General features: G+C 37.9%; 1 protein-coding gene across 8 annotated transcripts in view; it reads right to left on the bottom strand.

Moving 5' to 3' along the window:
- LOC125233805 (endophilin-A) overlaps window positions 1-14270 on the bottom strand; it is a 101064-nt gene that overhangs the window by 20884 nt on the left and 65910 nt on the right. For 5 of the 8 annotated variants that reach the window (XM_048139921.1, XM_048139926.1, XM_048139927.1 and 2 more), the window contains exons 3-9: window positions 6310-6378; window positions 4870-5086; window positions 4169-4302; window positions 2928-2994; window positions 2517-2573; window positions 1669-1769; window positions 1062-1165 (exon numbers count right to left, since the gene is read on the bottom strand). In XM_048139921.1, coding sequence (XP_047995878.1) covers window positions 1062-1165; window positions 1669-1769; window positions 2517-2573; window positions 2928-2994; window positions 4169-4302; window positions 4870-5086; window positions 6310-6378 — 749 coding nt within the window. The remainder of the gene's footprint in view (window positions 1-1061; window positions 1166-1668; window positions 1770-2516; window positions 2574-2927; window positions 2995-4168; window positions 4303-4869; window positions 5087-6309; window positions 6379-14270) is intronic. The other 3 variants (XM_048139923.1, XM_048139924.1, XM_048139925.1) reach the window with 3 other exon arrangements.

Below are 14270 nucleotides of genomic sequence, written 5' to 3'. Positions count from 1 at the left end.
GTTTCGCCCACTGTCTCTGTTTTGTGAATGTCATTGACCTTCTGATAACAGGCTATCTGTAAATATCATTTTCATTTAGATCACAAATTTATATTAATTATTAGTTATATTTGCTTACCGAGTTTTAGCAATCATAATATTTTTTTAAATAAAAATGTACATTCTGTTTTTCAGAATTTTGACTGATAAGTACCTAATAGTTTATTTTTAGAATGCTCGTATCCGCCCGGTGTAAGAAGCATTTTTTTTCACTTAAAAATATGACTGCTATCTTTACAACATGACTGAAAATTTTATAAAATTTATATCTTAGGCTTTCACTTTCCACCATGACTAACTCATCATAATACATAATATAAAAGCTGTCGAAATATTATGTTATAAAGCTGACTGATAGTGTATTTTCTAATTGTTGAATTAAGACATTGCCATAGTCTAAGCCCATAAGAGTAGCAAGAATAGCTATTGCGTGTTTTCGAATTTCGCAACCCTCCGTAAAAATATACAACAAGGAAATAACGGTTTCCCGATAGTTTCTTAGGAACTAAATGTGGAAAACTGCTATATTCCCAGAGGCTTCTCAAAGCTATTTACATAAACATCCTCTATTCAGGTGGGATTTAGAAAACGCTGTGGAAGGTAACGACATATTGTAAGCGACGTAAAAGCTTTAACTGACAATGGATGTAAAGTTTTGTTATAAAATGGAATGTTTCAACCAAAAAGTTACTAGGCTTAGAATAAATTTAAAAGTGAAAAATTACTGCCTGGTGAAATATTACTGGGTATGCAAACCTAGCTACTGAGACTTCAACCGAGCCAGCGAAATTTTCCACCATATTGGTCAATGCGACCTGTACATCGACAATTGGCAAACAGAGTTCCAAGTCATATTGGAAATTACCAGTTATGATGCGCTAAGCTAATCATGCTAAATTTAAATTTTTGATAAGCAGAAGCGATTGCAATAGATGTCACTAGGAAAATTACTGCCTTGGATGGGACTTGAACTAACGGGACGGAGGCTTGAAACAACATACAAATGCAGATGAGCTACTCACTTCTCCATAAGCGTCGATACGAGGCCTTGCAGGATCTCCGTACATTGCTGGTGGTACTCCAATAGCCCTTCCGCGAAGAATGTGAGCTGCGCGACTTGCTCCACCTAGAATATAGCGTACAAATGAAGCCATTTTCAGTGAAAGTTTTCTCCTAGAGGTTAGTATAGTCAGTTGATGATAAAAAACCATTATGGGCGAATGCATTTGTGCACTGTCCCCCAAACCCGGAAGGACCATTGGCCACCTGACTTGAGTTATAATTACAACTACAATTAGTTACAGTTATAATTTGTGGATGTTAGTAATTTTTTATTTAAATTTCGCAAAACTTATAGGCCTTATAGCAAAGAAGGTCCTATCCTATGGTCAATTTGAGAATAATAGCATTAAAGCTAGTAAAGTATTATTATAGGCTGGTTTTAGTGTCTCGCGGACCGACCGCGCGGAGCGATCCGTACGACTAATTTGTATGAAGTTGATGTTCTCGTCCGCGCGGACTCCGCTTTACTCTTAAACGCTCCCTGAACTTACTACATATTAGCCAGGTGCGGATCGCTCCGCGCGGTCGGTCTGCGTGACACTAAAACCAGCCATAAAGTTAACTTACGTCATTGTCAAGAAGGTTGAACATGCCAATCTGCGCCAGCGTCAAAGACTCAGCGAACTTGTCTTCAGCCTGCCGTATCTCATCATCTGGAATGTGAGAACCTGGTGTGTCAGCGCTTAATCAAATACGAACAGACAAAACAAAAAAAAACGTAAAATAATACAGACCAAACGGCGAAAATAAACGCAAGCGGGTTAAATGGATTAGGTCCGACGTATGCGCAGGGCAGGAACGGAACATGAAAAAAAAAAACGAGCAAATATTAAAGGAATGGGGGTTAACAACTGCCAATTACTCGATACAGAGTGCGCTAGATTGAATATCATTGTCAAATTGTGTCTTAATTCGTGTGTGCGAAAGATATTTGAATTTTAGTAAATTGATCTCATTCTCATGAAGCCACAAGGACCATGTAGGGGCTTGCAGATTCGATCCGCTAACATCAGAATAAGATCGCTTCGTAAGTTTGGCGCTACTGAAATCATCTAAGCGTCCTCTGTATTGAGAGTTTAGCTTATAAAAAAATGTCCTTTGCTAGAATGAGTGTGAAAGTATGTCTTAAGTTTTCTAACTATCATGAAATATGAATTTAAAATCGGTCTTAGCATCATACAAAAAATACACATGGCCAACAGACTCATTTTAGGGTTGACATTTTATGTCTAAGAAAGAAAGCGTTGTCGTAAATAAAAACATTGCCTGTCTAACATTATCAAAAGTATGTTTTAACAGTAATGCTACATACGTCATCTATCTAGCAAGGGACGTGGGTAATTAGCCTCAAACCGAAAACAAAATATGGTTAGGGACTTCTAGCCTTGAATAAAATTTGAGTATATTTCACATACCCTGTCTTGGAGTATTGCCGTGGCTGGGGCTCATGTAAGGGCTCACCTTGCCATGGCCTGGCCAATCAATCATACAAACAAACAAAGATAAACTTAAAGGTTGACTGAACATAAATAGATAGTGAGTATTTAAATTTAAACTGTGTTGAGTGTTGAGATACTATTTTGGGGGTAAAAACCGGTTTGACTCACATTTGTAGTTATACAGGGTGTTACAGAAGTTACAGACCATAGGATTCATGGGGCATGAAGTGCTTTGAGAATGTTGATAGATTCAAAGGGGATACATATGCCTTTTTTTTAAAACACAAATCACATGGTTATGATACGAAATGAATTCGACCAACTGATGTAGAGTGAGCCAAACCAGATTTTATATCATAAGGAGAGAAATGTGTAAGGCATAATCACCTTTTGCCTGGCGACGTCGTTTGCAATCGAAGTCCAATCTACGGCCCTGTAGTTTCTTTCGGTGGTGCTGAAAAATAAAAAATCAAGTAACAAAGTCTTAGGATTAAAGACATCAAGTTCAAGGTACAATTTCGAATCAGGCGATTTGTGACCGTAGACGACCGTTTCAGACCTTGAGAACGGTGCATATTGAGGCGCCGTAGCTAAGAGATTCAAACTGTTTTGTGATTTCAGAGGCTCTACTGATCTGCGGTCAGTGCAATCGGGTTCGGCGATGGTAGAAATATATAGAAACCAGTCTGCAGTCGCTTTACTAGGGTTGCAAATAGAAAAAAAACCAAATGTTTTTTTTTTCAGAAATGTGAAAAAAAAAACATGAAAAAAGAACCGAGCACCATGGTTTTTTTTTCAGATGAACAAATAATTCGACAATAACGGTTTTTCGTGAATTGTAACGTGTTTCAATAACAATAACGTACATTTTAATTCGATTAACATTCAGTATACAAACGTTTATTGGGGAATCTCCGATGCGGCGTGCAGCGTGGAGAGGCGGTGGGGTTGCCAACAGAAAATAGTGATAACTACCAACTACAGATTTCGTAAATGTTACTTTTATAAGACCAGAAATTAAAGTTATTTGATTAAATTCGTTTAATAGTTAACATTAAATTTAAAAAACCGTATAAAAGTATTAACTGCTTTGCAAATTTTGAGATTTCGTACATTAGAAAAAAAACATACTCCAGAAAAAAAACTGTTTTTTTTTGCAACCCTACGCTTTACGTTGCCGGTTTCTAAATTGTACCCTACGGTGTCATTGTCATCATCTCTCGTTTCATTCGTTCATTCATTTTAATGTTAGCAATTTTATAGGTCGTGAGTTTACTGCCGTAATAAAATAACTTAAGAGTAAACCACATAAAGCAACGTAATGTGAGCGAATGTGGGTGACAGTCGCCATACGAGTACAAATCGCTTATATTATATTACAACCGTCTGGTGACGGTAGTATCAATAGACAAGTACATGGCTATGCGATATCGAGACGAGACGCGGTGCGTGCGGTTGATTGTGATGACGTTTAAAGATAATGGAGCATTCCATGGGCTGTCCCGTGCAAACATTTTTCTGTACAATGCCTTATATTAAAGATCCTCTCACACCAGCCAATTTCCGCGTTTGTACGGGACAATTTGTATTGAATGAAATGGTCCTAATGCCGCGAAGGACACACTCACCATAACTTCTTTAAGGTCTTTGGTTTGCAGGTGGTGCAGTGGTTCGAGGAAGCTCTGTTTGATGTTGTCGTCGAGCGAGTATTTCACGTCCGCCATCTGTTTCATGGCCTCGCCCATTTCGATGAGACATTGGGCTGGAACAATAATCTTACATTAGTCAAACAAAACTTTCAATATTTCTTGTAGACATAGAAATGGAGTCGCGATGTTTAGATTCAATGTTCCTAACATTTAATGGCCGCTGTACACATGGGGCCAACGGTTGGGCCAACCCTTGGACCACCCCCTACTACGTACATACTTAACAAAATCTTAACGATTCTTCAATTCAATCATATTTTTTATCAACGCTTAACGACTTTTCGCTACATACAAGCTACGGCATCGGCAGCTACGGTGCTACGGCGTAGCAATGCGTAGCGGATTTGAGCCTTAGAACAAAAGCTCTAGAGTTCGGATATTATAACACGATTGCACTCTCTGTCAATTAATTTGCTCAACAACGATAATTTTGACTTGCAAGGTCATATTTGATTGCCAATATATTTTCTAAAAGGGTCTTAAAAGTTTCGCAACCAAAAACCCGCCTGGGGCACTCGCCGTACAAGCGGGCGGTTATAAATTCGACTGCTTTTTAACGTAGTGCGCCATTATTTGCCTGGCAGCGAATGTGTCAACTGATATGAGTATACGTTACTTACAGAACACAGTGTCCTCTCCAAGTTTCTTCCCGTAGTGCAGCATACAATCGCCCAGCACGCCCTCGGGCTGCGGGTAGGTGTTGCTCTTCGCCTGCCCGCTGAGTTTACTGATTCCCTTCACGGCGGCCATCTTTGCTCGCGCTGTCGGATTCGGCTGGAGGAACTCTTTCGTTTTGATTTGTAGTTCTTCTACGAGCTCGCATGTTACGTCTGTTTTCTGAAACATATTGAAACCAAAATTGGAAACACTGTAACAATTAAGTTCTCGCGTATTGTACACATATTTGACGTATGGCGGGCGTAACGCTTGACGCTTCGGCGGAAAAAAGGTAAAATAATGATATTTAATCGCGTTCTATCTGTTAGTGACATTAAATATTAGAAATGCTTGTTGCCGCAATCGGTACGGAGAAGTTAATACAAATCTTACGACTCCTACCAACTAAGGGCCGGTTGCATCAAACCGTCTGTCACCGTTAAAGCGTTTCTTAAATTTTATCGTATGGGAAGTTCCATAGACGTCTGCTGCGTGATGCGTGATGATGATGTCTGTCAAATGTGGTTGATGCAACTGGCCCTAAATATATTTGTGATGGTCATCAATACACATAGGCACTCGAAAATCATTAAATCTTTATTGTTCGTCAGTCTTAAACGAGTAGGTACCTATATAGGTACATATTTTGAAGCAATTACCGCGCTGCAGTAAGCAACCTTGCTTTTATTAAAACACTTCGCCTCAAAACGGAAGAACAATAGACGCCCCGACACCGGATGCACGTATGCTACCGAAGTTTTACCGCAAGGAGTTTTTGAAGGTGTTTTGTCATCTAGGACGATATTTGCTGTACAGCATTATTTTGACGACCGGTCTGGCCTAGCGCGTAGTGACCCTGCCTGCTACGCGGCGGTCCCGGGTTCGAATCTCGGTAAGGGCATTTATTTGGATGATGAGCACAGATATTTGTTTCTGAGTCATGGATGTTTTCTATGTATATAAGACATAAGTATTTGTATATTAAATATCGTTGTCTGAGTACCCACAACACCCACATATTTGCCACCGTGGTGGCATCCCTAGTCATTGAACTAAGCCGAAATGTACAGTCGACTAGTAGTACTTTGTAGTCGACTGTACGTAATTGTGCAAAAGGTTTTTAATTCGGAGCAGCTTGTAACTGTTAGTATTTAGCGCCTGAAGTAATACATAGAATAGTAAGAAATGTAATAAACACGTGCATCAAGTATTCCTGAGCAGCAATACTGTGATTGATGGTTTTCAGGGTTTGTCCATATAAAATGAAATTTAAACAGGATCGCAAAAACATTTCATTCCAAAAATTATTCGAGATTAGCCCAAACGAATACCTTTTTAGCATTAACCGTCAAATTACTTCCATGTTCCGACTCATAAATTAAATGTAACTTTAAATAACTCACTCTTTCCATTTCCACGAAGTCCAAATCCAATTTCGTGCCTTCGGCACCTCCCATTTTCTCTGTGACATACTGAAACAAAGAAAAGCAATGAATTAACGAAGCTGTTCTTCAAATTTAAATGACATTAGTTAATTAAGTGTACCTTGTAGACCTTCTCTATGCATACATGTAGAGTTTTTTTGGGAAGAGAAGAGTGGGGCCCTATACACCCTGACTCTTATCTTTCCGAAGAGACTGTAGTAGACAAGATACACACTTATATTCTTATAACTACAGAGCGCGTGGGTGATTGCCAATCGCTTAGGCTCCACTAAGAACTTAGGAACGAAACGTTTTTCGTTCTCGTAGCGAAATATTTGAAAAATAAATTTTTAATGAGCGGTATGCTTTCCACAACTTGCTCTTTCAGAAAAAATAGAAAAAGATACAAAAGTAGTAATAGGGTATTATGATAATATTTAATTCATATAATTATAAATCATACCTACGGCCTAATACAAAAAAAACCCTATCTAACTTTATTATTAAGGTCGTACATCATAAATTCATAATTTACCGAGAACCAGTTCGTTTCATGTTTTGCCGACACGCTGTTTTTCATTTTCGTGTTAAATAATTAAACACGCAACTTCTACTTCCAACTAGTATACTAAAATACTAAGTTCTAGAAATTTCTAGCGGTCAATAAAATTACCGAGAGATCGCAATCGAGTGGCATTTTAAGCACAAAACAATACGCTGTGTACCAAATCCACCTTTACATGAGGATGTCACTTGGACGACAATATTCGCTAAGAGATGGGTTAAATTCTATAAGAAAAACAATTAGAGTTTCGAGCATAGCTTGTAGAGATCAACCAGTATTTGGAAATGTTACTTATCTAAAATTGCTTTTGGCGCGTGATTTCACTCGCTACTGTTATAGCTGTTGCTACTCCCTTTATTACCTTTTAAATAATCGATAACAATAAGATTATGATTCTCTTTGAAGCATTTCGCTAACAGGAAAATCGTGCTATCTGCTACAACGCTACGAACGTAGCTTAGCAGTGAACGTTAGGTATAATAAGTACCGAAGCTGAAAGAGATCGTACTTCGTATCTCATTCAAAGACAAACGATATACATACTTTACGTCTCATGAATTTTAGAATACAATCTTTAGTACTTTAGTATTCTTATTTTACTTATTTAAATTATGTGCCTATTCATAAGCGTGTTTAAGGCAAGAGACAGGATCCTTTCTGCAAATAACTAATAGCGTCATAATATAATCAGAGCGTCTATTTGTTCTCGTGTTCAAATTTGCCGCTCAAGGCGACTCGACAAAGGATCGCTCATGTGAGACTAGGCGGACTACTGAGTTGGAAGAACAATATCGTTATTTCAGAATACGTCTATTGGAAAATCAATTAGTTTTATGAGCAAGAAAAGAAAGCTGAAATGAAATGTTAAGGTTTAGGTATGTGATGGTATTAATAGGTGTTACAATCATAATATATGTCAGATGCGGAGGTGGGCATACGTTACTCTTGAACTTATTATGATTTTCCTTTATTATGATATTATGAGTTATAACAGGAAAACTGTATGATTACTGGAAGGAATATTTTAATGTAAAGTCCCAAGAGAAGGGCATCTGGTACAGAACCATACAGTGTGAGCCTCCTCGAATCCCCTGGTGGGAAGTTGGCTTATTGAAGCGACTTGATATTGTTCGGGCACACAGACTTCGGTCCGGACACATTCCATTAAATAAGTTTGCACATCTGATGAGGAAAATCGATTCGCCCAACTGCGAAGTTTGTGGAACTGTGGAGGATGTGCATCACTTCCTCATGGAGTGTGTCCGGACTCGAGCGAAGAGAATTCAGCTCTTTGAGGTCCAGGGATACACGATGACCGACATAGGGGTGTTCCAATCAATTCTCGCGGAACCCCTGCCAAAGGCTGCTGAATTTGTGTATAGTTTCTTTTATAGATAAATATACAAATTCGGTTGTTTTTTTTTTCTACTTTTGTTTTGACCTGTTTTTTATAATGAGTTTGTATAGTTATTGTTAATAATATGAAGTGGCCTAACGGAGCCGGCATAGTCCCATGGACCAAGGCTCCATATAAATTAAAAAACAGATTTAAAAAAAAAACTATAGAGAAGATAAGGTACAGCGGGGCAAATCTCGACTGAGGGGTCAAATGTAACTGGTCCGTTTTTTCCATGTTTTACTAATAGAGTGTCCACCGGTTATATATGGTAGGCGTGTTCAGTGGATACATGTAGAACTCAACATCATAGTGTAATAATAGAAAAAATGTACCAGTTACAATTGCCCCCCAGTCGAGATTTATCCCTGTGTATCTTACACTAGTATAATTCAAGGCTTTAAACATCGTTAAAAGGCGAAAAAATACAAATATCTACACAATATCTTCATGTAGCCCTGATTGACTGCAGCTTTTTGAAGAGAACAGGGCAAAGAGACAGGTCGCAATATCGACAGAGCCAAAGATACCTTCCGGCTTCCCCACTTAAGCAGAAAATGTTTGCCAAACAGATACTACCCCGCAGTGTTATGGTAACATCGAAAAGCCGAGCACATTTGCAGTTTCGACCATACGTTTAATATATCTTCGAGTAGCTTTTTCCCTTCACTAGCTTTTTGCGAGTTGGGGAAATTGACAGGCTACATACAGCGTCAACATTGCAAACACATCCCCCACTTAAAGCCAGGGTACGTAGCCGAATGGCACAAACGCTCACGAAACGAAACGCTAGTAGATATCTCTCTCTATCGCTCTTGCGTATTGGCGCGACAGAGCCAGAACACCTTTCGCGGCGTTTCGTTTTCGTTTCGCGTCGCAGCGTTCGGCTACGGCACCTGACTAGAAATATATGACGCGTCATGTTGCTCAATTTCAATTATTATTAGAACTATTTTCTTCATACTACACTGAACTCACCGCATAAGTACATAAGAATAACAGCGCCCTCTTGTCAATAATCATATCGTCAATACTTTGAAAAAAAAAAAACATATCTCCTTCTGTCAGTGAAAAGACAAAATGTACTACATCAAGTAAATATGTAGGGATGCATATATGCATGCATATAGAGTTACTGCGTTTTAACTTTGAATAGCAGTGTGAGATACGAAGTTTTTTTAAAGTATTTATCTTCTGGTCAGGCTTCCTACCTAGAAAGAGTTTGTCAAACACATTCCACCCCAGAACAGTGTTATCGTAATAACATCGAAAAGCCGAGCACATTCGAAAGCGAAGAATGGCCGTTTAGCCGTGAAGAGTTATCGGAGCTGTATAAAGCCCGGGGTCGAGGCCTACCCTTGACCGAGATCGTCCTCTCGTTCCGCCGCGAATTATATAACGGAAGCTTCCAAGTTACTATGTGAACCACGATTTATGGGATCACTTGTTTGGTTATCGATAACATGGCTTATTTATGTAGTCGTGTAGTCGTAGTTAATTGGAACTAGGTGATATATTATTATGAATATTTTAAAAGCTTTCATTTTGAAGGTATCACGGTTTACAAGATATCGGGGAACTCTTTACACAGATCAACCTAGTCCCATAATGGCCATAATCATATATGTACCTATGTATAAATAGTACTGCTAATCTTGGAAGCTAAATTTGACCCGCTTCACGATATCCAATTCATCTGTAATTAGGAACTTCGTTTAGGAGTTTGTTACGAATGTTACTATGCCAGATAAAATTAACTTACCTCTAATAACTTTTATAGTTTGGCTATAAAAACTTGTAATAGGCATAACAGATTATATTATGGCAAAACTTGTTTGTTAAATTACCGAATAATGGATCCCGCAACTCAGGGTATTCCCAAAGGTTTAAGGTTGACGTCTAATAGGATAATTAGCCACCCTCGCATGTTTATTACGTTACATTACATTATCCAAATAGCTCTTTACAATATTAAGAGGGCTTTCATGTAAAAAATGGTGAAACCGCAACCGTGTGTGAAATCAAATTAAAGAGCTTTGCGAGTAGTTTACACATATATATCAACATATTATAGGACTTTTTCTACTTGGTCTAACGAAATATGAGAAAATGACCAGAAATAATTGACAACATTTCATATTTTTGAGTACTACTTTTTATTGTTTGGTTTGAAAGAACTCAATAATAAAAGATACAGGATTTTTTTTATTTTTCAAAAAAACTGCTATTTTAACCCGAAAATCCCTTTTTATTACTACTTCGAGCAGAAAGAGCGTAAGTTACAAACGTCAAGACTCAACTTAATGACGTCACATGTGTTGTTTCATACACATAAGAAAACGACAAAATCATTCCTAAAAATAAAGTTTTAACAGTCAGCTTAAACAGACCGAGATGTCTGATTGTCAATTGTCACTGTCAACAAATATTGAATAACTACTAGCTATGGAATGTAGAAGTATAAGGAAGGAAATCTGTCAAAGTAGAACAGTCGAAAAATGACGTGTCAAACAATTATGTACCTGCAAATACTGCGCCACCTATCTATGGTTTTATATGTGCAGTTGTGCACTTCTGATACTTATAAAACTTTCGCTCCTTACCTCTAATCTCCATACTACGAGCTGTGATAAGTGTCACAGTCAAACTCAAGTGACATCCCAACCGGAAGATTTTTTTTGTTATAGTGGCAGCTCCGAACAACTATGTAACGTCACTTCCCCTTTAAACTATTATTAAGATTTTTTTACTAAAAATATGGAAAAAAAAAATTAAAAAATATATTTTTGTGATCTACAGGCGTATATCTCGAAATGGTTTTCGATTAGGGACATTGAAAATTTTGAAACGTTGTCAATTGTGACGGTGAAGGCTCGTTTTCAAAAAATTGCTAAAAATATATAATAGAAATTTATAATCACAAGGCATAAGAGCAATTTTAGTAAACGCTGCAGATTAATTTTGCACGTAAATAACTTCGATGTGATGTAGATTTCAAAGACATTGTCACTTCGATTTAAGTAATTTCTGAAAAAAAATGAATTCGTCTTAGCCTCGTTTACTCTTTTTCAAAACCTTATAATAAAAATTTAGTCTGAGTAGATTGTACTACAGGGTATACGTACTTATTATAAATTTACCAGTTTCAGTATTCAAAATTGTCCAAATTTTATAAATAAGATCGACAAATTCAGCGCTATACGCGGGTTTTCCTAAACGTGCATCAGAATAAAAATCATAATTAATTTAGTGAGTTAGTTTTCAAAAATCCCGTCTGATAAGAATCAAGATAATAAGATGCTCTAAATGAAACTTGAATTAAATATATCTATCTATTAGATTAGATAACGGAAAGTGTAGTATTTCATTAACTAAAACTATCAATTTTACATTATTTCGACGATTTTCTTGAAAGCACCCTTAAGTAAATATTGTAAGTAGTATAATACCTGGTAGATAAACAAAAACTACATTAATATATCTATTATTCACTTTACACATTTATTTACTGTCCGTTGTTGAATTTTATGTTTCATTATAACAATGACTGACTTTGCCTTTAGTGAAGGAATACTTAGGTAAAATCTTACGCATCGGTAAAAGTTTGAGAAATTATACAAGGTTCAGGTTTTTGTCTAAAGTGCTTTCTTGATATTAGAGCAGATGGCCAAATTGTAGTAGTAAAGTCGACTACAAAGAGATGTCCACTTTTTCACCTTATTACAATGCAATGAGGTGAAAAAGTGGATACATCTCTTTGTAGTCGACTGTACCTTGATGTCAAGGCAAAAATTTCGTGTTCCATCGTGTGCAAGTGTAACTGAACGCAACTATACTGACACAAATCGACGGCGAAGTAACAAGAACTCCTAAGTACAGGTCGATTACAAAGATATGTATAACTTTTTCACCTTATTACAATGCAATAAGGTGAAAAAGTGGATACATATCTCTGTAGTCGACTGTACTTAGGAGTTCTTGTTACTTCGCCGTCGAAATGTTGACCCTTTTTTTGGGTTTGCCATTGTACTTTAAACAAGCGGCACTAGTCGGCTAGTTTGGTCCACTGCGAGCAATTTAAATCCCTAATTGTTCAATGTCGCAGGATCCCGCCAGGAGACGAAGGCCGCCATAATTGGGGCACGACTATATAGGGCGAGGCGCGGTCACGGCCACCGCCCCGCTCCCCGCCGCCCAGGATGTAGCACAATGACAAATTATTATATTTCCCGCTGCAACCAAAAACAGTGAACGGGGAAATTTACGCCTTGTACATTCAGCAAGGATACAGTGACAGACAAACCGTAGTAACCAAGTATACGTAACGCACCTTTGTATAAAGATGTGTACCGGCATATTTGGCCTTTTCGCTGTCACAGTTCTCGTATATCGATGGTGACATTGCTGACTGTACATATACATGGTCAAGATCAAAAGATGTGAGGTGAGGTGAGATGTGAGGTCGTCAGTGTACTCGCCGCCGCCACGACGCCTGGGGCGCATCTTACGTCCTTTCTATACAAATGTACTGAGGAGACGTTTTCAGGGTTCCGTAGTCAACTAGGAACCTTTATAGTTTCGCCATATCTGTCTGTCTGTCCGTCCGTCCGTCCGTCCGCGGATAATCTCAGTGACCGTTAGCACTAGAAAGCTGAAATTTGGTACCAATATGTATATCAATCACGCCGACAAAGGGGTAAAATAAAAAGTGAAAAATTTGATGATGATTTTTTTTTCATTCCAACCCCAACGTGTGATATATTGTTGGATAGCTATTTAAAAATGAATAAGTGTTTACTAAAATCGTTTTTTGATAATATTAATATTTTCGGAAATAAACGCTCCTAAAGGAAAAAGAGTGTTCCCCCCCCCAACTTTTGAAACATATGTTTAAAAAATATGAAAAAAATCACAAAAGTAGAACTTTATAAAGACTTTCTAGGAAAATTGTTTTCGACTTGATAGGTTTAGTAATTTTTGAGAAAAATACGTAAAGCTACGGAACCCTACACTGAGCGTGGCCCGACACGCTCTTGACCGGTTTTTTGAATTACATTCAGGCGGCGTGGCGGAGACGTCTGTTCCGCGCCGCAAGACATGCGTCTCATGAGTGTGGACGCTGCCTTACACCAAACCGATCAACAAATTTAGCGTTCGCAAAATTTTTTGTATATGGATAATCCATAGACTTCTGCTGCGTAACGCCGACGTGTCTGTTAACTATGGTTGATGCAACTGGCCCTTAGCCACAACCAACAATATGAACTTGGAGTGCCCGCAACGTGCATCAACATAAGCTTGAGGTATGCGATCTTGGAACATCCAATAACTCCGCACCGAGTGTCTCGTCAGTCTTGTCACGAATCACAATGTAATTCTCACGATTGAGCGTCTGCTCTTGCCAATATCTCGTGTGCGAAATACTAGAATGCTTCCTCTGTAGATACGTGATTTGCTCACAAATTCGCTGAAATGTAATATTGTATTTAAATTCCTGTTTAAATAAAACAAGAATTAATAGTAGACCATTAAGGAATTATGACGGTCGATTGAGGTTTGGAAGAGGAAGACATACCTACTATACTGCGCCGACCCCAAATTGACTGGGATAAGGGCAAGCGAATGATGATGATCAGGCTTTCATTTTTATTGGTTTTATTGCGAGGATAAAAATCTGTTTAATTTATAAATTACCTATTTTAAAGTAACTTTGTATATTATTCGAAAACTCCACTGGGTTTGGTTGGGTAGCAGTAGGCGAAGGCAATATTGTATGCGCTATTAGAACTCCATCAATCATAAGATGTTCGATTTACCCCTATATCAGCAGGACGAGACGCTTTTAATACAATCAATGTTATAAGAATTACCATACTTATCTAAATGGGACATTGGTAGACCGTTTAACTTAAGTGGTTAGTTATTATGGTCTACTAGACCGAGCCATTTCTTGATTTTTTGTGATAAGGCTAGTTACAT

The sequence above is a fragment of the Leguminivora glycinivorella genome, chromosome 15 (assembly GCF_023078275.1).
Source record: "Leguminivora glycinivorella isolate SPB_JAAS2020 chromosome 15, LegGlyc_1.1, whole genome shotgun sequence".
Taxonomy (NCBI): domain Eukaryota; kingdom Metazoa; phylum Arthropoda; class Insecta; order Lepidoptera; family Tortricidae; genus Leguminivora; species Leguminivora glycinivorella.
This window is presented reverse-complemented; position numbering and strand designations above follow the sequence as displayed.